The 22,495-nt window shown below is 47.0% G+C and overlaps 9 protein-coding genes across 9 annotated transcripts; 3 read left to right on the top strand and 6 right to left on the bottom strand.

Moving 5' to 3' along the window:
- The first annotated feature begins 142 nt into the window (after nucleotides 1–142).
- On the top strand, nucleotides 143–1,030 carry ESS1 (peptidylprolyl isomerase). The gene is made up of 2 exons (XM_019132378.1): nucleotides 143–198; nucleotides 247–1,030. The coding sequence occupies exons 1-2, from the start codon at nucleotides 196–198 to the stop codon at nucleotides 745–747; spliced, it is 504 nt and encodes a 167-aa protein (XP_018985068.1). The 5' UTR covers nucleotides 143–195; the 3' UTR covers nucleotides 748–1,030.
- Nucleotides 1,031–5,552: 4,522 nt separating this feature from the next.
- On the bottom strand, nucleotides 5,553–5,952 carry BABINDRAFT_135167 (uncharacterized protein). The gene has a single exon (XM_019127090.1). The coding sequence runs from the start codon at nucleotides 5,854–5,856 to the stop codon at nucleotides 5,617–5,619; it is 240 nt and encodes a 79-aa protein (XP_018985069.1). The 5' UTR covers nucleotides 5,857–5,952; the 3' UTR covers nucleotides 5,553–5,616.
- A 1,171-nt stretch (nucleotides 5,953–7,123) lies between these two features.
- BABINDRAFT_22628 (uncharacterized protein) lies at nucleotides 7,124–7,291 on the top strand (the record flags this gene model as incomplete). Its single annotated transcript, XM_019131293.1, has 1 exon — nucleotides 7,124–7,291. A coding segment is annotated over one exon (168 nt), but the record flags the coding sequence as incomplete, so codon positions are not given.
- Nucleotides 7,292–7,971: 680 nt separating this feature from the next.
- Nucleotides 7,972–9,408, bottom strand: BABINDRAFT_36596 (uncharacterized protein; the record flags this gene model as incomplete). The annotated part of the gene is made up of 1 exon (XM_019131777.1): nucleotides 7,972–9,408. One exon carries the CDS (start codon nucleotides 9,406–9,408, stop codon nucleotides 7,972–7,974), a length of 1,437 nt encoding a protein of 478 aa, XP_018985071.1.
- A 1,847-nt stretch (nucleotides 9,409–11,255) lies between these two features.
- NOG1 (putative GTPase) lies at nucleotides 11,256–13,221 on the top strand. Its single transcript, XM_019128809.1, has one exon. The coding sequence runs from the start codon at nucleotides 11,277–11,279 to the stop codon at nucleotides 13,149–13,151; it is 1,875 nt and encodes a 624-aa protein (XP_018985072.1). The 5' UTR covers nucleotides 11,256–11,276; the 3' UTR covers nucleotides 13,152–13,221.
- A 1,909-nt stretch (nucleotides 13,222–15,130) lies between these two features.
- On the bottom strand, nucleotides 15,131–15,307 carry BABINDRAFT_27675 (uncharacterized protein; the record flags this gene model as incomplete). Its single annotated transcript, XM_019131408.1, has 1 exon — nucleotides 15,131–15,307. A coding segment is annotated over one exon (177 nt), but the record flags the coding sequence as incomplete, so codon positions are not given.
- A 1,118-nt stretch (nucleotides 15,308–16,425) lies between these two features.
- Nucleotides 16,426–17,854, bottom strand: MNN9 (mannosyltransferase complex subunit). Its single transcript, XM_019128810.1, has one exon. The coding sequence runs from the start codon at nucleotides 17,825–17,827 to the stop codon at nucleotides 16,730–16,732; it is 1,098 nt and encodes a 365-aa protein (XP_018985074.1). The 5' UTR covers nucleotides 17,828–17,854; the 3' UTR covers nucleotides 16,426–16,729.
- Nucleotides 17,855–18,668: 814 nt separating this feature from the next.
- On the bottom strand, nucleotides 18,669–21,287 carry EPL1 (Epl1p; the record flags this gene model as incomplete). Its single annotated transcript, XM_019132707.1, has 1 exon — nucleotides 18,669–21,287. The coding sequence occupies one exon, from the start codon at nucleotides 21,285–21,287 to the stop codon at nucleotides 18,669–18,671; it is 2,619 nt and encodes an 872-aa protein (XP_018985075.1).
- On the bottom strand, nucleotides 21,172–22,033 carry BABINDRAFT_135263 (uncharacterized protein). Its single transcript, XM_019127091.1, has 2 exons — nucleotides 21,541–22,033; nucleotides 21,172–21,455 (listed from the first exon to the last, which is right to left on the bottom strand). Exons 1-2 carry the CDS (start codon nucleotides 21,874–21,876, stop codon nucleotides 21,309–21,311), a joined length of 483 nt encoding a protein of 160 aa, XP_018985076.1. The 5' UTR covers nucleotides 21,877–22,033; the 3' UTR covers nucleotides 21,172–21,308.
- Nucleotides 22,034–22,495: the final 462 nt, after the last annotated feature.

The following is a 22,495-nucleotide window of genomic DNA, read 5'->3' on the forward strand; positions in this document are numbered from 1 at the left end:
CTTTTTTTTCCGGTTATGAGCCATTGGCCCTGACGTTGCGCTTTAGAGGCCACATTTAGGTAGCGGATTCCCAAAGATCGCCACGAGCCCCACACCTTTTTTTAAAGCAGATATCATTCCTACATTTGCCTGATTGTTGCTCCATACGGACTTCTTCCACCTTACAAAGCATTAAAAACACAACTTGCATATATAATGGTATGTTGGTGGTGGCAAAATTGTTTGAAGAAATACTAACCGCCCTAGTCTACCGGATTACCCTCAGGCTGGAGTATCCGTACTTCCCGTACCCACAACCAAGAATACTACTACAACGATGAAACCAAGGAATCGTCCTGGGAAGCTCCTTCTGGTACAGATATTGTGCAATTGAAGGCCTACTTGCTGGCCACCTACGCCACACCCCCAGACAAGGTCAGATGCAATCACTTGCTAATCAAGTACGCTGGCTCCCGTAGACCTTCGTCGTGGAAGGAGGAAAACATCACTAGAACCCGTGAGGAGGCCATCAAGATCTTGAGGGACTGGCAAGCGAAGTTGAAGAGGGGTGAGGCCAAGTCCTTGAGCGAAATTGCCCAGACCGAAAGTGACTGTTCTTCCCACAGCCAGGGTGGCGACTTGGGTGCGTTTGGCAAAGGCCAGATGCAACCGTCCTTTGAGAAGGCGGCCTTCAAGTTGAACGTAGGAGATATCAGTGACATTGTGGAAAGCGACAGTGGTTTCCATTTGATCGAGAGAGTTGCCTAGACAGGACTACCGCACTGAGCCTTCTTTCCTCCTCCCGCGCTAGTATCGCTCATCTTAGTGGATATGAACGTTTTTGTGACATAAGTGTTTAAACGATATAGGGATGGGTGATTTGTTTGTAAAATCTGGACTGCTGAAGGTCAGAACTCCTTCTCAGACTTGGAAATTAGGCTGTATTGAATCCTTTAATAGGGTAAATGTATGGTATTGTATAGTGTAAATGTATGATATTGTGCATTAGATGCAAATCAAAAAAAAATGGGGTATACATGTCAAAACTAAGCCAGTATTACTAAATGTAGCCGAAATTTCCACTGTATATATACCAACTTGTTCCAGGTACTTCGACGAAAAGAGCAACAGAGCATTAATCGAAAGAAACAAGCTTCAACGTAAATAATAGATTCGAATGGAAAATTCACCGCATCTTGAAGAAAAAACTTACAACTCATATTATTGGTATATTGTTTCAATCCCGTTACTAGTCTATGAAATACATAATTACAATTCATAAAAGAGTACGATAATACCTTATTAACGTATAAATATATATATGAATCATATAAACATATATTTTTTATAGATACGATATTAGGAAAATGTGGAACACAGAAACATAGTCATATAGCTTGATTAAGTGCTACATTCTTCAACATTTGTATAACTAATATAATTCAGCTTGTGTTATTGAGCCGTGTATACATATATGGAACAGTTCAAGGGAATGCCAGTACTAATTACGCTGGCACTCCGCATAACTAGCATACAGACTAAAATTACGCTTCCACGCGCTTAGCCTGTCTAAAAGTTCACGCTTGATCGCCAACACCTGCAGCCTTTACAAACACTAGAGCTGCCGATCGCGTAACGAAAATTACAGACTACGCAGGTTTTACATAGTTTTGAGCACTTGTAGCATAAACCCAACGTTCTGACTAAACTACCAAACCTATATCACTAATGACTTATATTCAATCGATTATAACTAGGTTAAACTTCCATTAGTCCAATTTTTCTCGGTGATTTCAATACACGCGCGGGAGCAAAATTCGGAGCGGGGTATTCACCTGGTAGAGAGCCTAACCCACTTCCACATTGTGCCTTGTTATGAACTCCTCCAAGCGAAAGGCATCCGAGTCTATCCGGCCAGTGAACATTTGAGGCAGTTTACACGGACACCCAGGGGGGATTTAATTTCTATAGGCGGTGTCTCCGATCCTTCCTGTGGACCGACTGGATAGATTCGAAACTAAAGATTGTGCCCTGGGGGTTTTTCTTGTGAAGATGCACGGGGATGTGGTGTCTGAAATTGGAACGCACGCTGATCCTACACTATCCATGTGTCAACGGGGGGCTCAGCTCACGTCTATACAGCTTCTAACACTCAGAGTCCGACTCTCAGCTCCGAAAGGGGGGGGGGGGGGGGGGGGGTGGCGGTGAAACGATCCAAGTCCTTTATTCTCGTTAAAATTTCCGAGAGGATTCGGTTCTGACCAAGGCACGGCTAAGGTGGACCTGAACAGACGAATCGGCGGCCCAGCCCCTAACATCAACCTGCAGTAATCCGTATACGGCCGGCAAGCGTATACGTGCAGCGGTGCTGTCTACAAAGATGGGTGATCTGATGACTAGGATATTTCAGTGCATATCTACACGTATTTCAGCAAGATAAATATAGATAGTGTAGTCTCAGCGTGATATACAGCAATCAGTGAATCTCATGCATGCACCTGCGGAGTTTTAGCTGCGGTATGCATGAGATCATCACAGTCAGAACACAGCGACAAGGGCCGTCATAATCGTTCCATCGATCCGTATTGCCACACATGAACGTATCTCCACAAGCATGGTATGATTGACATCAAATTGAGAACCATATGTAGGTTATCAGGCGGATTTTTAGAGATTCTTCTGTAAGGAAGGCGAAGAAAGCAAAAACAAGAAAAAAAGCAGATATTTTCTCGTCTGGAATAGATTTATCGTATTTGATAACACGAAGCTCAAGCTTTCTCAGCTTGAGGTTATTACCGTACTCAAGAACACGTGCATGATATAGCGTATAAGCCCCCTCAGGAGCGACAGCTCTATTGCCAATCTTGCTTATTCTAGTTTTCAAGGTGAAGGGGGTGCATTTCTTGGCTGTGTTCTCGGTATTCCAAGGTTCCCAGAAGGGTCCATAATGCAACGCATCCAGATTGATTGAAACGCTCTGAAATAATGGATTTTCTGAAGAGTTCATAGTACGTATGGCATCCTAGTTTGTATCCATAGAAATATGTTCATTTAGTGTAAGTGCCATAAGATTGGAAGGGAACGCAACTAAGTGAATGGGATGTAAGGTGATGCCAGATATAGTATCCCGTATGTGTCACTGAAGGTCATGTACATGGCTGCGGTGCGTCAAGTGATTTTAAACCCGGCTATGCGTTTCTATTTACCCATATATCCCAAGCTTTGAGAAGGCAAGAGAAACGTAACGACGAACCCTTTCGGCCAAAAAACTATCTAGTCACTACAAATGAGCGCATTTCAGTGACGCTGGGTGAGTTTAGGGACGGGCTACTTGTAAATCCCGACCTTTTGCTTTGTAAAGTACGCCAGGAGAGCGCCAGACCGCCCCATCTCTTAGTACTCAGTTCGGAGACCTCGCTAAATTACGAAAAATTACACTGGCTGTGGATAACTGCAATTGGTCAAATATCGCTCGGCCTAAGCGGGAACTACTAGCAATATAAATAGGATAAAGCGCCGGTATAGCAAATCATCAATTAGAACCGGTATACCCCCCCAAGAGAGCTTCGTGAAGTTTTCAAAAGCTTCTGGATTTGCGAGCCCCCCCCTTTTTAACCAAAAAACAAACAAACCCTGAAAGCAGTCAAAGAAAATCATCAATACCAAGCCATGCAAGCGTAGACGTGAGACCTTAAGCATATATAACTGCTTTCCCAACAAGAGCTGGTGTGTAACGCCGGGGTTTGATCTGTTTACCACTTCAGATTAGCGAAATGAGAGCTTTAAGAGAAGCAACACACTTAAAGGCTTAAAAACCAGAGTGAGATCTGATACTGGCAGTATGGCAATCGGTGGTCAAGGGCTGTATGTCATTTCAAAGTTATGGTGCTAGAAAACGGAAATATCTTAAGCCGATCGTACATAAAGCGGCGCATGGTAAACGTGCGTTCCTATAGCCGCTCAGGGATTACTAGTTGTACCTTTCGTACATCCTGGAACTTACATGATTCATATTTACTCCCGTTGCTTAGAGTCAACTTTAGATGTCGCTTCACCACCGTCTAGTACTGTTTACATCAATAAGATAGCCCGGCGAAATTCCTCATGCGTTGGTCATCGGAGGCGATTTACCTCTCGTCTAATAATTTCGACCACTGGTGCTAACACGCATATAGAATAATTGACGTCGAGTCTGTGTAGGATCGCACGGTTGCTAAGCTTGACTAGATAGGCTTACTAGATTTTTTCCACTAGTTCCCAATAGTCTAAAATTAGACCCATGCTCGGTTAAGGAGCCCAGGTAGGTGGATATCTAGACTAGCCCCCGGAGTCCAAAAACTGCCAGATATTAACGCTGAGAACCTTTAGCATTCTCTATCCATGCTTTTTGACAGTATTGTTTCAAACACTGCCCCCGGTTTGTCCCGATTAGCCATTGATTGTTTGGGGAAGATCTTGAATGCCAAAAGGAGGCTCGTAGCAAGCCAATGACGGATACGCAGACTGTATGGTTAATCATCATATGTACAGGTTGCATGATATGCAGGTTCTAAACAATGCATGGGTAAACAGATCTAGATCCCTGGTCCATCTGATGATGGAATTTCACCTCGCACAAGATAATTTCCAAACATGCTTTAGTCTACAGTGAGGCATCTGTCTTGCCATGATTACCTGTTATTGCACTACTCCCAGGTCGTATCCCCTATTTTACGCGGGATATTAGATTTGCCATGCTACGTGCGCTTGGTAATTTCCGGAGATCTTAAATTTGCATAGGTCCCAACGCTACTCGATGTATGTCAATCTTATACACGGATGGATTTCTGCGGGATCTCTGTATAATTTGGCTAAGTACGTGGGCATCACGAGATGGACGCCCCGCGCAGAATAAAGCATATGCTAGGCTAAACTTCTAGTACAGTTGGCAGATATAGAACACAAGGACGTTAGACGCACTAACTATTTACAAGTCCCTCAAATAACTCCAACAATGTGGTTTTGATCAGCAACAGAGTACACTAAAAAACGGTAAAATACCTAGCGAGACTCCTATTTAAGCTCAGATCTAGGAGTGGATTTAGCCCCCAACAAGTTTGGCGAACATGGTGCCGTTTTAGTCAACTTTCATTACACGCGTATAGACCCCGGCACACATATCCAAAAAATTTCACTCGTGTTCAACGATAACCTTAACCGTCAAACGGTTGATATTGCAGAATCTCGCGTTGAGAAGCACAAAAGACAGCCGCCACCATGTTAAAAGCACACACCAGCGTAGCTGTGTCAATATTACTAGCACTCGCGACCAAGTTTAAACTCAAAGCATCATTTTACAAAGCCCTCCTGAGAACCGTATCCCGTACAAATCGATAAAACAAAAAGAGAGGCGGCTCTGCAGCTTTGCTTCAACCTGCTTGTAGGTGCATTGTCTACTGCGTCTGCCAGCATCAAGAGCCCACTTAATCGGACCACCTAGCACGTGCATGCAGATACCCGTAGGCTACTGCATAATAAATGCGGATAGATGGTGGGTGACTCTACATGAACCCCATGCTCTTTAATGGACTTGCACAGGCGTGGGGGTGGGGGGATTATGCGAGGTGATAACACTTTCCTCCTCCAATTCTAGATACACTACAAAAAAAGATCAGTATCAGCATAATTATGGTGTCGTGCCGGCCTATCTATGATAGTAGAGGGGGAGTTGTCTGCAATCAGGACTGCGCAGCTTCGGGAGAACTTAGCATCCGGTTTGCGGGAAGGCAGTACTAGTAATAGACGGTTGTGTACGGGACAGGCGATGGTGAGATCGAATCGTAACGCAGTTCTGCCACAATAGCAGGGAGAATGTAGACGACTTAGACAGCGTAGCATGCGGATGTCCGGTAAATAGTGGATCGACTAACACGACCATTACGACCTAGATCCGGGGACCTACCACAAAGATTTGGGGATCAGCCATCTCTTAGCTTACGGGATCAGATCACACCTCGCATTTGTGACTATTACATCCTCTTAATCGAGCGTACACAATTTGGAAAGACTACTGCTGCCTTGGATGATAGTGTTAATACCTCAAGCTCTAAAAAGTCTGACTTCGGTTACACCCCTAAACTCCCAAGCTCCAACCGTAATGCTAGAGCATGTTTCATGTTCCGGGCTACCGACACGTTAGGGCAGACATGGTGTCCTGTAACACATACCCTAGTAACGCGATCACTGTGAATGCATGCATATACATGCATATACATCAACACGCATCCGGATCCTCGATCCTTGATAGGCGGTCCCCACTCGCAGGCTGCAGCTGGGATTTAGGGAAATTCCTCATGCACCTCGCGGCCAGAGGGTATATATACCAATCAACATCCAATCTAATTGTAACCTTCACACGTCCAAACGCTAGCCGGTCTACCTCTTACAAGACACCTGTCCTAGCCATTCTACCCATCCTATATAGCATTGATTACCACAAGAGGCTCCTCACAACACAGACATGCTCAGATCAGACCAGTCGATGATGTATCAGATGCCGTTCCAGAACGGGCAGCCTAACCAGCACATTGGATACCAATATCCGGTGCAGGCGACGGGCGGGTATCCGCTCGATGCCCCACGGTCCGAGTCTTTTGTGTATGTGTACCCGCCACAGCAGCAGCAGCTCCCCCCTCCACAAACTAACGGTTACGCCTGGCCGGCCCAGGCGCAGCCTCCGTTACCACTGGTGCGAGTGGAGGATGCGGCAAAGACCGAAACATACCCTGCGAGTCAGCCCCCACAGCCGTACCCAGTTACCCAGGCTTACCAACCCACGGGCCAGACGGCAGCGGGTGCTCACCCGTACCCTTCGGGTCAGGCGACGCCCTTGGGCCAGGCCGCACCCGGTTACGAAGGCTACTTTGTGCCCCAGCAGCCCCAATTTCCGCCACAGTTCTCGCAGTTCTCGCAGCTCACGCAGTTTCCGCAGTTCCAGGACCGGCCCTATGTCGACCGCCACCTCTCGTTGCCGATGCCTCACACTGGCGGTTTGGGCTCCCCTGCGGCGTCGCCGCGTGGTGTGACCGCGTCGCCGGACAAGTTCCCACGCGCGCGCCGCCGGCGCGCTACCGATTCGAGCGGTATGTCTGAGGCAACCGCCTTGCGCAACCGCTGTCCCGAGTGCCAGAAGCAATTCAAGCGTCCGTCTTCGTTACAGACCCACATGCACTCGCACACGGGTGCAAAGCCATATTATTGCTCGTGGTCCGGATGCGGGCGCGCGTTTAGCGTGCGCTCCAACATGACGCGCCACATGAAGTTGCACGAGCGCGACGAAAAGGAGTGTGGTGCGGTGCGCGATGAGCGCCACAGTGACACGATGGGCCAAATGTCGCGGCTGTATGAGCCAATGCTGATGCCTGCTGCGCACCCCTTCAGCATCGCCGGCATGATCCTGAACCCCGTGGGACAGATAGGCGGGGTTTAGGCATTTATAATATAATTAGAGAAAAAAGAAAAATATCTGTAGCGGCATTTTTTTTTCAAAGAGAGTCGGGGTTTGGAGAACGTTAGAGAGCCGGGGGACGAGGTCGCGGTCAAAGGAACGAAGCATCGGAGGGGGCATATATGTTTAGCGTGTCGCCGTTCAAGATGTTAATATTAGCTGATTTATGGTACGAGAGAGGTAGATATCAGTCTATGGGCTATGTATTAGCACTACAAAGGTTGTATCTATTATCTCCACTCTACCATATGTATCTTGACGCTGAGCGGGATGTTTCCTTCCACAGGATACGCTGGTTGGATATAAACGAGAACAGGATTATGGATAATTCAATATAACCACGGGGGAATGACGTTAGAGCTCCATTGCAATTGACTGTGGGTAGCCATCGAGAATTCCAAGAAATTAAAATGGGGTATTTATTAAAACGTGCAGTATATATTGTGCTATAAGCTTATGCTTGACACTAAAATGGCTGTATATTAACAATAGACAAAACCGACAGTTTAGAATTTCTTATGGAAAGGCGCTGCGTCAAACTTCCCCTCGAAAACTGCCCTGTTAGCGATTTCTCTGATTTTTCTCTGACCGCTAGTTAAACCAGGTTCGTTAACATCAAATGGTTTCAACCCCATTGCCTCCAAACCGGCACCAGAGATGTCGCGCACATCCGCACCCTGATCCTCCTTTGCCTTGTCCTCTTCACTGAGCTGGGTGTAGAAATCGGCTGGTGAGCAGTTTTTTTCGAAACTTTCCTTGGTATCAAGCAACGTCTTGATATTGGTCAAGCACAACGGGGTCTGGCCGTAGTAGAATACACTGGAGTGGGAGCTACCGTTGTGTTCTCTATCCACTTCATGAGCCACATCTGCGTGCCAGAGAATAAAGTCACCCCTATGGACATCTGGGATACCAACCACAGCAGTTTCCAACTCTAAGTGGCGGTAGTACTCAGGAGAGATAAACAACTGCCCTAAGGAAGGCACGGCGCCCGGGAACTTTGGCGACTCCACGTCGAGCTCATAGTCGTCCAATAGCCCAGACGCAGGATCCTCCCAGAAGAATGGTCTTAACATGATGTATGCCATAGTGGTCTTGAGGCTTGGTAACACCCTTAATGTTCCCTCGCCGGTTTTGTTGTCACTCAAGGCCAACCAGCCCTGCAAGGTTCTAAAACTGGAGCACACCGTAGCTCTGTGAGTCCCGTCTGGATACAAGTCTTCGTGGGCATAAACCCTGGAGTCGAGCTTGAATGGGTCCCAGACTTCCCAGTTACCTTCAAAGATCTCCTTGTAAACGTGGCGGTAGTTATCGTCTTCCCATCTTTCGATAGAACCGGAATCAAGATGGGTCTTCAAGGTTGCCACAGCTCCCGGCTGCCGGATTCTGATTCGGTCACCATACACTATCTGAGAGGAGAGGTCAATCAAGGTTTCTTCATCTTCCACGTAGAATTGTGAACCGAAAGTCTTCATCATCTGGCAGATGTTAGGGTGCGATCTGGCCTCTGTTTGGGGCTTGGTCCAGAAGACGTTGTACCAAGAAGCTGGGTTGGGGTAGGTGTACCCCGACGTTTCCGGGTGTTCCTTGCAGAAGGATTCCAAATCACTAAACCATGAATCAATCTGGTCTGTTGGAATAACGCCCTTGACCATGATGGCACCTCTTTCCTGGAAAAGTCTGGCCTGCTCGTTTGGTAACCGATTGTCGTTGGAAACAATCTCCAGCCATTGCACCGTCGGAATACAGGAAGACCCAGCGGCGATAATCTCCTGGTTCAGCTTCTTGAGGGCAACGAGCAACCTCTTCCAGCTCTCCTTAACGGCCACATGGTTTTTTGGATCAATTATCTTCTTCTTCAACTCCCCGAACCTAGCTTCGAGATCCGGCGGAACAACGGCATTGTATTTTAAAGTATTGATGGTGGTGTCTGTCTGCAACATGATTATTTAAATATTTTTCTACCAATGCTAGAAGGCTATTCGACAGTCTGTGTGGTTTATGATTCTTCCCTCAAAGGTTTACAGATTGCGATGTATTTATACGTTTACGAAACACTTCAAGGGCTCACCTGCCAAGAAATAATTTAGGCGGGGTTGGTCCAACGTATTCCTATAAAGGAAGTGACTCCCTTGCACCTGTAGAGTTTGGAACCGCCATCGGTCGATTATTAGTAAAAAGACGGTGGTTGATCGTATGCATGTAATTGTGAGCAAATGTATGCGTGCAGTAAGATGTTCCTGATATTTCCTAATTGGGAAATCATCCCCATACATCTGCGGAGTTTGGAACCGCTGACCGGGAGATCATTAGTGGAGAAAAAAAGATAGCGATCTGGGCTGACTATAAACGCAAACACAGGTGGATGACCAGAAAAAACCCAGTGACCAGGGTATAATATGTATTAGCCTTGACCATTTCAGCGTAATATTTTTGACCAACTGCTTTTGTACAGGGTCATATGATAGGGCGGTGTATCAAAGCAACGACGGAAAACACTGAAACTTTCCCCACTGGAATGGACTAGGGAAATGTTTTTGGTGCGATTTCCCGCATGCATGTCGCATGACGGGAGTGGACCTTACGATTAACGAGACTAAACTAGGCCTTATAGCGGATATTTCGGATCGACATCCGAGATTTAGGAGTGGAAGCTGCTCAGGGTAGACTACAATACAGATGTAGGTGTATTCTCGGCAAGCTTAGACCTGTTTTGGCGACTCTACCCCTGGCAGGGGGACTTCGACAAAGAGCTAGGGTATCCCTCAAATGTTGTAGAATCCAAAATCTATTTCTCACAATTAGGTGTACATACCGGAAGCATTAAGATCGTATGTCAAGGCTATTTTTTTGAATCTATCTCTTGTGAATTCGATGCCTTTGTCGTCCGTGGGTGGGCGAGGATGAGTTTTCGGTAAGGAATTTACGTCAACGAATTTCCGTTTTCATAACTCTCCAGATGGGGTACCAGGAGGAGATGAATTCTTGGCGTTGCTGAGAAATTAAAAAAATATTCCTCTAGCTTCGCCCTAAGAGGTGTCTTTTTGAAGATGGGCTTATCCTTGTGAATGTCATTTACATTAGAAATCATAGTATGGATCATAGAGTGGAAATTTTACTGAAATAGAAGACAAAGTTTGAATAACCGGGCGGATAGTTCATTAAGTCACTTGGGTATGCGATAAAAAGGGGTTAGAGGGTTTTCTGTTGCAACATCTGCCTGTATAAGGTACTCCTTTGGCAGTAGCTCACACTCCTACAATTTAATTTTTAAAATGAATATAAGGGTAACAGCTTAGCTGTTATATATATCCGGCTACATATAACCTTTGTTATGCAACACATAATGACCCGGTATAAAAGCGATATTTACTCCGAGTCTGGCAGTGCCTCCGTGGAGTCCAATCATAATTGCCTGGCTATCTCAATTGGTAGAGCGTATGTCTTATAACGGTACGCAAGCACAAGGCTGCGGACCCGACCTTCACATTAGGACTCTAATTTTCTTGAGCAATAACAATTGTCAATCTTTACCACACTCACCTCCGTCGGGGGTCAGTTTATGCTGTGTGGTGCCCACTTCACGTGCATACTCATCGTCCCGGGTAACCCACAAATTTCCACTTTTTCTTTTTTGAGCCGCACAAAAAAATTTATTCAGAAAAAATTAGGAAAAAAATGCGTGGTGATAAGTTTTTCGCCTATACATACTAACTCAACTTCAGTTTCAGATTTTTTTTGTTTCCATCCCTCAACAGACACGATGCAATTAACCTGGAAGGACATCCCTACCGTGCCTAATGCCAACGACATGTTGGACATTGTTCTTAACAGAACCCAGAGAAAGACGCCTACCGTCATCAGACCGGGTTTCAAGATCACCCGTATCCGTGCCTTCTATATGAGAAAGGTGAAGTTCACCTCGGACGGGTTTGCAGAGAAGTTCCAGGACTTGATCGGGGGGTTCCCAAACATCAACGACGTCCACCCATTCCACCGTGATTTGATGGACACCTTGTACGAGAAGAACCACTACAAGGTTTCTCTTGCCGCCGTCTCCCGCGCCAAGACCTTGATCGAGCAGGTTGCCAGAGATTACGTAAGATTGTTGAAGTTTGGCCAGTCTCTTTTCCAGTGTAAGCAGTTGAAGAGAGCTGCCTTGGGTCGTATGGCCACCATCGTCAAGAAGTTGAAGGACCCTCTTGTGTACTTGGAGCAGGTCAGACAGCATTTGGGCCGTCTTCCATCCATCGATCCAAACACCAGAACTTTGTTGATCTGTGGGTACCCTAACGTTGGTAAGTCCTCTTTCCTCCGCTGCATCACTAAGGCCGATGTGGAGGTCCAGCCATACGCCTTTACCACCAAGTCCTTGTACGTGGGCCACTTCGACTACAAGTACTTGAGATTCCAGGCCATTGATACCCCGGGTATCTTAGACAGACCTACTGAAGAGATGAACAACATTGAAATGCAGTCCATCTACGCTATTGCCCACTTGAGATCCTGTGTGCTCTACTTCATGGATCTTTCCGAGCAGTGTGGTTTCTCCATTGAAGCGCAGGTCAAGCTTTTCCACTCCATCAAGCCTTTGTTTGCCAACAAGTCGGTCTTGGTTGTCATTAACAAGACCGATATCATCAAGCCAGCCGACTTGGACGCTGACAAGCAGGCGTTGTTGGAAACCATGAAGGAGTTGCCAGGTGTTGAGATTATGGAGACCTCTTGCTACGAGGAAGACAACGTCATGGTTGTCAGAAACAAGGCTTGCGAGAAATTGTTGACGGCTAGAATCGAACAGAAGTTGAAGGGCTCCGCCAGGGTCTCCAACGTTTTGAACAAGATCCACGTTGCCCAGCCTGCTGCCAGAGATGACATCAAGCGTGAGGCACACATTCCAGAAGCTGTTAGAAACTTAAAGAAGTACGACCTCAACGACACCAACCGCCGCAGATTGGCGCGTGATATCGAGGCCGAGAACGGTGGTGCCGGTGTGTTCAACATCAACCTCAAGGACAAGTACCTCTTGGAGGATGACGAGTGGAAGAATGATGTTATGCCGGAAGTTCTCGATGGTCGTAACGTTTACGACTTCTTGGATGAAGACATTGCCGCGAAGTTGCAGGCCTTGGAAGACGAGGAGGAGAGATTGGAGGCCGAAGGCTTCTATGCCTCCGAATCTGAGATCGAAGACGAAGAGATCGAGGACATCAGGGAGAAGGCTTCCTGGATCCGTGACAAGCACGGTAAAATGATCAATGCCGCCAGATCCCGTAAGGCCCTTAAGAACAAGTCTCTTATGCCAAGACAGCATGTCAAGAAGACCTACTCCGAGATGGAGGAGCACATGTACTCCTTGGGCCACGACACTGCCACCTTGGCTTCCAACAAGGATGCCGCTGTGGCTGCTGCCGGCAAGAGACAGTTATCTGGTGCCGAAATCATGCAGGCTGCGGCCTCCGAAGCTGAGGGTGCTAGAAGAATCCCAGTCTCCCAGACTGATCGTCTCCACGACGGTGTCGCTGACGGTGCCGCCAGATCCAAGGCCGAAAGATTGGCCAAGATCTTGCTCCGCGACAGAAACAGAATGGCCAGGGCCGGTGAGGGTGATCGTCATGCCACCGCTGCCATTCCTAAGCATTTGTTCTCTGGTAAGCGTGGTATGGGTAAGACCGACCGTCGTTAGGAGGTTGATAGCGTGTATAGTATCTTTTGTTCATTAGCATTTATATTTTGTGTTTTATCTTGCCACGTGCATTTCGATAATTTGTAGATATGGATCTGAGTGAAGGCTATGCGTGACGTCGCAAGTGGCGAGGGTAGCGGTCCTTGACGTTTTACCCGTCAAATTGGTGTAAAGTCCTTAGGTATGTTTAAAATGGCCTAAAATTCATGCTAGCTGTAGAGTAAAAACGTCATGTTTCTTGTAAGCTGCGTGAATTATGAATATTAAGTTCCATGCCAGTAGAAAAAACTGTGGGAGTAAAGAAAATGATGTAAAGTCGCGGTCCCAGGTATATTGGAATCTCCTTGAAAACTTGAAGCACCTGAAAGGTTTAACGGGTGTTTGTTGGATCTGTGAGTGTGTTAAAATATACCAGATTAGCAATGCTTTCTGTATTCTCCCAGATAGGCTATATGCTCTCTCAATCACCTGCTGGTTTCTCGGAATGGGCAGCCACAAACTGGGGATATCCATGGCTTAGCTCGGCAGCACTAAATTATTCTCCGGTTAAGACCGCTCTATTCGATCAACAGTCCTCAAATTCAAATAAATATTGCATTTAATGTAAGTCTTGAATCTAAAATGCCGTTTACCCATATTCTAACTTTCGCTGTTCAATTTGAAGTGTAACTGATATCTAAAATTTTCATATTTCGAAAAAATTAGTCGATCAGAGATATACAACATAGTATTGGCGAAGATAAAACGTATTTCTCTCGGAAATTATGTGAATAATTGATTAAAATCTGTATACGGTACATGAATACAACTTTCGTTCTATTCCGGATAGGTCAGGTTGGTTTGCGATTGCAATGTGGAATTAGGATATTTCAGATTGGCCGTACCGGAGTACATAAGTAGTCTACTCCAAAAGGGGGATTTATATGTCTCAAGATCTCAGATCAAGATCGTTCATTAATTTTGATTCCGTATATTGAAACTTTTGCGCTTGACTTTAAGAGGCAGAACGATAGATGGTCTAGAAAAGTAAAAACGTAAATGAAATTTTGTCCAAATGAGGGCCATAAACGAATGAAATGGCCCACGATGGTAACCAGCCCTTCTTGGGTCTTTGAAACAACGAGTACTAATAATAAAAAAAGTTCTTTTGGGAGGGACACCGTAGATTAAAATAGCAAATGAATGCATCTGCCCTCTAAACCGGTGCATTATAGGTGACTTTCAATCTTCATCTAGATATGCAATCGTTCAATCTCACTCAAGAATCCCCCCGAAGGATGCTTCTCCTGATGATCTTCCATGTAAAATTGCATATCATCTTCCTCAAACACAGACCCCGCAGAGTTTTGTGCCCGGCTTCCTCTAAAAGGAGGCAAGGCCCCAGAGGATGGTCTAGAGCCTCTTCTCTTCAACTCCTGAGGGGTCAACAAGTCAGCTAACGAAGAAGGGACAAAATCTTCTTCAAACGCCCCAAAGTCGCCGTTTGGGTCATCCTCATCGTCAATGGCCGACTCGTTAATGGAGGTGATGTAATTCGATCCGAGTAATGTTGGCACACCAACACTGGATGCGGAATGTCTAATGGGTCTACTTCCGTACCCATACAAAACCCCGCCGTTCACACTCCCCTCGCTGATACTCATACCATTCACCTGCGAAAAATAGAGCTGAGAGTAGTCCTGGAGGACTGGGGTTGTATATGAGTCGATTTGGGTCGTGGCAGAGTAGCTCCTCACGAAAGGCCCAGGCTCTTTATCCGAGGGATTTGCCCATATCGAACTACCATTGTAACTGGAGGGGGTTGCTAAATGTGGCGAAGAGTACGTAGGAGATATTACCGAGTGGTAGACGAAATCTTGGGTAGGACTCAAAACTGGCTCCTGTTCGTTTCGTTCCTCATAGCCATTGGCGCCATACCCTTGACTGGAGCTCCGACGATTTTGATACTGGGCCAAGGATTTAGGGTTTACTCTTCTTCCGTCGGGAAGAAAATGGGCTAACGCACACTTTACGCCAAACCGACAGTTTCCCTTCTGGAAATACTTACAGGGTGACGTTTCCACTGTGGTATCGAGGGTATGGGAGAAAGGACAAGCGTTGCCCGCTTGACAAGCTCCCTGGCGAAAGAACTTACATGGAACGTGGGATAAGTTCTTTACAAGCGGAGATTTGGCTTCAGCAGAGCTCACAGGTGTTTGGTACGGGTCGGTTTTGAGCTTTCCTCTATGTGGGGCCTTGACAGCCACTGGCAGATTTGAGTAGCCCATTATCTAACAGTGGGGAGGGGGGGGAAGATAAATAAGGTGTATGTGTCTTTTATGTAACTGCAAGGTGGTGACCGTATATTATTCGAGAAAATGGTAGTGATAGGAGGAATACGAGGCCTAGAAAGTACTTGTGTTGTGACAGAACCACAGATTTATCCCTTATCTGTTAGATAAGACCGGCATATGCTAGCCCCGTGTGCCTAACGGCGTGTCAATTAGACAGACTGCAGCTCTTCCGAGCACACGTGAAAAGCATATGCGAGGGGGAACGAGAGTTTCCGGGGGTGCTGGGTAACGTGACAGGGCTCTAGGTGTGGAAATAGCCAATGAGCTCGGACTACGAGTGCCACACTGAAGTATTGTGATCCAAATTTAGCATCAGCAGGCTCGAGTTCCCAGAGTAAATTTGAAGATTTTGCGGTGTGTTGTGTGGTTAGTCCACCGTGGCGTGAGCTCCCAGATGGTAGCACGTCATGGAGTTGGCTCCGACCAGGGAATGCATGGACATATAGATCTCTGGTAATTGCTGCACGACGTCACTGACAGGGATTGACTGAAAACACCATACTTGTAAATGAGTTATATTGATCAAAATAAACTCATTTACCATCTGGAGTTAACTCATTTGCTGTCCGATTTGTGGGGCGGGAAATCATTATGGTTGTTTCCCCATCTGTTGGTTCAGAAATGTAGTATATAAGTAGGCGATGGACTCCCACCTAGAGTTGGGGATGGCTGGCAGTCACAAATCTTGAACATTTAATCAAAAATTGTGTTTGAAATCAACATATACTATGCTATAAAGCTTTTATATCTTCCCCCCCCTTAATCTCTCAGACTCTACTAACTCCTCCGATTCCCTGCGGCTAAAAGTTTCTGGTATAGTAAGGAGGAATTTACATCCCCACGCCAATGTATGCTTAATTCATAATCAATAAAGTTTCAATAATTAAACAGATCCAACTCTATTTAATAATCCGGCACTTTAAATAAGCGATATATTATGTCTTGACAAGAGGAAAGAAGCGAGCTGAGATTGTGGTAGAGGGGTTAAGGACTAGACAAAGCATATCAGCCTTGTTGCTTTTAGCAGAAGGTCTACACCCATTGATCCGATACTAGGAGACCTTGAAACCGGTACCCTCCTTATCGGTCTAAAAAATACCTGATAGGGCTGTCCTCCCCCATCCCAGCCTAAGTTAGGATTCCAACACTAAATCCGAATTATAACAAACCAAAGGTCATGGTCAACTCTCTAGAACAAAATCTACTCCCTTAGATTACTATTTACCAAAATTGTCATCTATACAGCTACTCGTTGAAGTGGAACACCAAGTAGTTTGGCAAGCCAAACACCTCGTAGCCGAGACGTTTGACCATCTTGGCGAAGCCCTCAGTCTCGATCAAATGGTAGAATGGGAAGGACGGGAACATGGCACCGTCCCTGTGAACATCAGCCTTGACCAAGACGGCAGCCCCACCCACTCCGTCCAACGCCATTTCGGTATTGATGTCACCCTTGGCGTCGTAGAAATGTGCCATCAACGGACGGTAGGTCGCAAGCTCGGCGTAGCCCTCAACGATGATCTCATCATCCTCCAAGCCCGCAGCAATTTTCAAGCCCTCGTCGGACTCAACCCAATTGTTGAAGTCGTACGGCCGGATGGACAGCGCCTTCTTTTCGTCATCGTAGTAGCGCTGGTAACAGTTAGCACTGATTACTGGCTTGTCGTGAGATACCAAGTCCTCAATCAAGGAGTGCGGGGTCTCAATGATATCTGAATCGAGCCACAAGACCCATGAGGTGAACGGTCCCAAGGTGGTGAAGAGAAGCGAGTTTCTCGCGAGCGCCATATTGGCTCTTCTCTCCTTCTGTACCTTCAACGCGTGTCTATCCTTTTCCTTCTGCGACGCCAACGATTCGGAATCCTGTCTCAAGATCGTCACCTTGGCGAAGCGTGCATCCTTAGTCTGCACCTGCTTCACAGCCTTCTCTAATTTCTTCAACGCCACATCACCCTCGGCCGTGCGCGGAACGATAAAGCCAAGTTCGATCAACTCGCGCGGATACGTGAGGGTCAAGATATTCTGCCAGTATTCGTTGTAGAACTTGGACATTGGCGAGAGAATCAATACGCGCTCCTTGTTGTACGCCGCCATCGGCGTTGACGCGAGCTTGTTCAAGTCATAGTGCGAGATATGATCGCCTGGGAGGTTCCGCGGGATAACATCACGGTGGTGGTTGAAGAAACCGCTCTTCTTCGACTTGTACGAATACGTTCGCAGCTTCTGTGACCCGGAGGACCGGAAGAAGAGGAACACGAGCACCACGAGGAGCGTGATCGGCGCAATCGCCGTCAACGGTTTTCTGCGGATCTGGCGAAGTAACGGGCTTTTGAGCTGGACCATGATCGATGGGTGTAGTACGGCTCAGTAGTGGAGATGAGATCAGTGTTTCAAATTACGTAGCCTAAAAAAGCAGGCGTCGAGAATTACCCGGCAGCGCCGCACCGAAAGGGGAAGCGTACGACCAGGAGTAAAATATTTTTAGAATGACGCATGAGCGATGAGACACACGTGATGACCTTGCTGAGCCATGCCACTTCAAGGAGATGCTCTTAGGACAGTTACCGGGGACCAGGAGTCTGCCTAGTGGTTTAAATTTGCAAGGTTGAAGCACAATTGATTAAGGAAAATTGTTTTCAGTGACAATTTATTGGCAATAAACAAAGTAAAAAGCTGCATGTCTAACAAAGACCACTTAGGCATAGGACAAGTGATGCCACGAATGCGCTAGGCCTCCTCTCTCACTCGTACTTACCGTAAACTTGAGTCCAACAAGGGAGTTAATTTAGAACGCGTAGAACAGCGCTAGGAGAGACTATAATCTAGAACGTTTAGAACAGCGCTAGGAGAGACTATAATCTAAGATGCAAACATGTAGTTGGTTAATCCTTGAGAATCACAAAGTGGAATAGTGTTTTTATACTTTTACAACCTGCCTCATGCGTACTTCAGATAAAAACTACACCGTTTATCGGATATTGTGTTCATATAAACCCAAGATTTTGAGATTGTCCATGCCTACAACTGGACCACTGAAAACTCTGAAAGACAAAAACGTGTATGGATCATATTATAATACAGGGGGTTTTATAAATCATTAATTATCGTGTACCAACAAACGTATACTTCAGTACAGGCCAAAAGAAAGTACTGTGTTGTCCAATACCCTTGAGACTTGTACGTCTCACGGCATTGGTGTTGGAGAGGGCTGTGGCTTGGCAGCGTGCCACTCTTGGTTCTTGACGCCAACAGGGGTTGGGGTCTGAGACTTGGGAGTGCTGGCGAGGGAGCCACCAGCTCTAATTTGTTGCTGCTGTTGCATGGTTTTGAGCATACTCAATCTTTGCTGTTGCTCGGGGGTGAGCTTATTCGGGGAAAACGACCCTTTCGGCTGTTGGGCCTGCGAGGACTCGAGTGGCGAGTTGGGCTTCCGAGCTTGCGTCTGTTTCAGTGGCTGCATCTTCTGTTGCTTCTGGATGATCTGCTGTGGTGTGAGATTGGAGTTAACCGATTGGGGTTGAGGATGGGAAGCAGCATTAGGGTTCGCGGCGTTGGCCTTACCGTTTGTATTAGAGGGATTAGCATTTGCGGCCGCGTTGGGACCGAGGTTGGCAGTTGGCGTAGAGCCTGGATTTGGCGTATTTCCGTTTATGAGGGCATTTGACTGGGCCTGGGCTTGCTGTTGAGCAGCGTATTGTAACGCCTTCTGGCGAGCAAGCAACATCTGTTGTTGTTTCTGGTGCGTGGCCTCACGAAGTTGCTCGTAGGACTTGGCAAGCAACATTGACCCAAACCTGATCGATTGGGTATCGTTGGAAATGCCATTCAACTTAGAAGGGTCAGACGAGAACGGTTGCAATCTTCCAGTCTGCACAGCAGACCTATCCGAATCGTATCTCCACCTCTCGTCGGCTCTTTTCACCGCATCGGCCTTGCAGTCATAGACATTAACCACCAGCGCCTCCGATTCCATCTCAACATCGTCATCGTTATCGCTTTCAAGGGTCAAGAACTCATTAATGGCATCGTCCGGTCTCTCAAACAACCCTCTTCGATCAACAAACACTCTTCCTCCCCTGCCAACTCTCTTTCTGAGTACATACAAGGAATCACTAACCCGCGGCTGGTGAGCCTCATAGCCCTTCAACGCGTTGACACCAGTAAACTCGTGGTCCTCAGCTTCTTCGCCGTCCCAGTCGAAGGCCTTGAATCCGGGTAACGGCTCCCCGTTGCGCAATTGTTGCTTCAACGAGTCATCAAGGTAGTCGGAAGAGCTGATTTCGTATAAGCCGTTGACAATCGCCGAAAACGGAACGTGCGAGTACTCGACAATTGGCTCGGTCTCCCGAAGATTGAACCAGGGAACATACGGGTCGTCTGTAAAGTTGACAAAACCCCTGTCTGCTTCCTTCCGCTTGAGTAACTTTTCGTGAACCGCACGTTTGATGGCTTCGTTCTTCTCGCGGAGAACCGTGCTCACAGTGAGAGAGAGGTCCAAGTCGGGAATTTTGGACGCAGGCAAGCGAACGTATGGCTGCACACCCACCGGATGGGCCGTAGCGGCATCCTCTTGTTGCTGAAGCAACTGTTGAGCCGCCAACGTCGCAGCTTGCTGTGCTTGCAAGGCGAGCTTCTTCTTCTCGGAGGTGATAGGAGGTGTCGACATGGACTGCTTCTTCTTGTCCTTCTTGGTGTCCTCTTCCAGCGGATTGGGCTTTTTCTTCTTGTGGGCAATCAAATCGTCATCATCGCCCTTGATACCCAATTCACGCTTAATGGGTTTAATGGCACAGCGCAACTGGAAAATATTCCTTTCTTCCTCCAACGACTCCATCCGTTTCAACTCTCGCTTGACCACGAGTAACACCATTTCTCGGGCGTTCTTCAACTCGCTCTGCAACTTGCGTAACCTCTCGCTCGATTGTTGGTCCTGCCGTCTGGTCTTTCGGGCCTGTCTCACTTCTCGGCGCCGGAAACACACGTATGGGTCACTGTCATCCTTGTCCAGAGGATCCTCGAATTTCAAAATTGGGAAAACCGGTTTACCAGCTCTCGAAACTCGCCTTTCCTTCCAGTGCTCGTAGACTCTGACTCCAAACACCTCAAATAACGCTGGGAGGCTTCTGGGCGGAACCTTTTCGGGGTTATCTAGCTGCGTGGTAAAGGGGGTCGAGAGATTGAGCTCTTGTTGCAAGCTGCGGGCGAGATCAGAAGGGGAGTTTTGGTCAGGGGTCAAGGCCACGGGCTTGATCTCTTCGTAGGTCATGATTTGGTCGGGGGCCATCGTCAAGAACGGCTGTTTTTCAGCGATAACGGTGTCGAAACGGTGACAGATGATCTCAAACTCTAATTCAGTGCAGAGGGTTACCCTGGGGTTCTTCTTTTGAAGCGCACCATTCATTTCGGCAAGGAACTCTTCGTCGTTTTCATCCATATTGTACGGGCAGCCACTAGTCTCCTCCACGGTACAACTGAACTTAATGTTGGAGGAAGGGTTGACAAAGCCAGGAGGGTAGTACTTGGTTGCATCGGGCCAAAGTCGACTGGCATCGGGGGTTGGAATGAACACTTGCTCGACGTTTTCGCCCTGGAACTTGGCTTGAGTCGCGTTGATAACGGCCTGCAAATGGTGTTCTTCTTCTTCACCCTTCTCAACACCGGTTTCTACCTGCTGGGTATCTCGCTGAACATCTTCAAGATCTAGGTCGGGCACATGGGATTGTTTAAGGATCTGGAGCGTTTGCTTTGTGGAGATTTTTCGCTGTCGGAAACGCGCCCCTGCAGATGCCGGTGTAGCAACCATTGTGTAGACAAGTGTGGAGGATTACGCCGGACCAACAAACAGTCGAAAAAAAGCTGACCAGTTTCCTTTGTTAAAACAGTGGATTTGTGAGTGGGGCCCAGTTACCAATATGGAACTAAACGGCAGGGTTAATTGATGTTCGATGAGCACAGGAAGAGATAAGCGTATCTACTGATCAATATGGTATCGGCAATATAGCTCAACACAATGTAATATATTGTAACGGTGGTAACTTGGGGTTGTTGTTACTTACTATTGGGTGTACGGGTGTGTCCACTTTGGTTGCAGGACAAATTTTCACTGCGTCGGCGATTTTTTCTTGCCACTTGGCTAGTGGGTCAGGGTGGAAATTGGGGAAAAAACGACGCCCTGGGGCCGGGGATGGGGCTTTAAAGGGATGTAAGGGGAGCCTGGGAATGTGTTCTATCAGTATCCAAGTTAATGGATGGCTCTGGTATGGTTGGAAATGCACCGGTAAGCCCTTCGAATCGCCGCTTTTGCTTATTAAGGGGGTGCGGAGGGAGGGGGGCAGACTTTGAATTGATTTTTTCTTAGCTGGTTCGCGAAAAAAAGAAAAAAAAAAAAACATTCGAGCGCCGCACGGTTGCGCAGCCCTGCTTAAAGGGCGTGCGCGGCACGCTCACCGTTTATAGGTGAACCAAGTGCTGCTTGAAGGCAAAGCAAGAGAGGCTCTATTAGCGTGGGTTGGAGGTCAACAAAGATGACATCTTCGAGGGGCTAGTATAGGGGATATACGACCTCGGACACCGAGTTAAATTATGGTTCTGGCTTGGAAGGCGGAGGAATGGGGGCGAGACGCCAGATGCGAGCGGCTAGGGCCGTGGGGTTGTTGATCACGAGAGGGTGGTAGGAAAGCACTCACAGTTGGTTTCATTTGGTTTCTTTAAGTTGATAGAGGCATGGGGAAGGAGGTTAACGAGATCTGGAGTTTGGGAGAGAAGGAGGGGTGTGGTGTCAAGATGCCAATTAAGCGGGTAATTTGACCTAATGAGATTAAATTAGTTTTCTCTGAGCATGTCTGTATGCGTCTGAAACGAACGCTTACATAGTCACGATAGGGTACGTGCATGATGATGCAATGTACACGGGAGGTGTGTATTATACGGTCTGAGAAAGGTACTTGGATAGATTAGAGAGTTATATTAGATTTAGAAACAAGCAGGTTGACAAATAAAGTTATTTATTCG

This window comes from Babjeviella inositovora, assembly GCF_001661335.1.
Source record: "Babjeviella inositovora NRRL Y-12698 unplaced genomic scaffold BABINscaffold_6, whole genome shotgun sequence".
In the NCBI taxonomy this organism is placed as follows: Eukaryota; Fungi; Ascomycota; class Pichiomycetes; order Serinales; genus Babjeviella; species Babjeviella inositovora.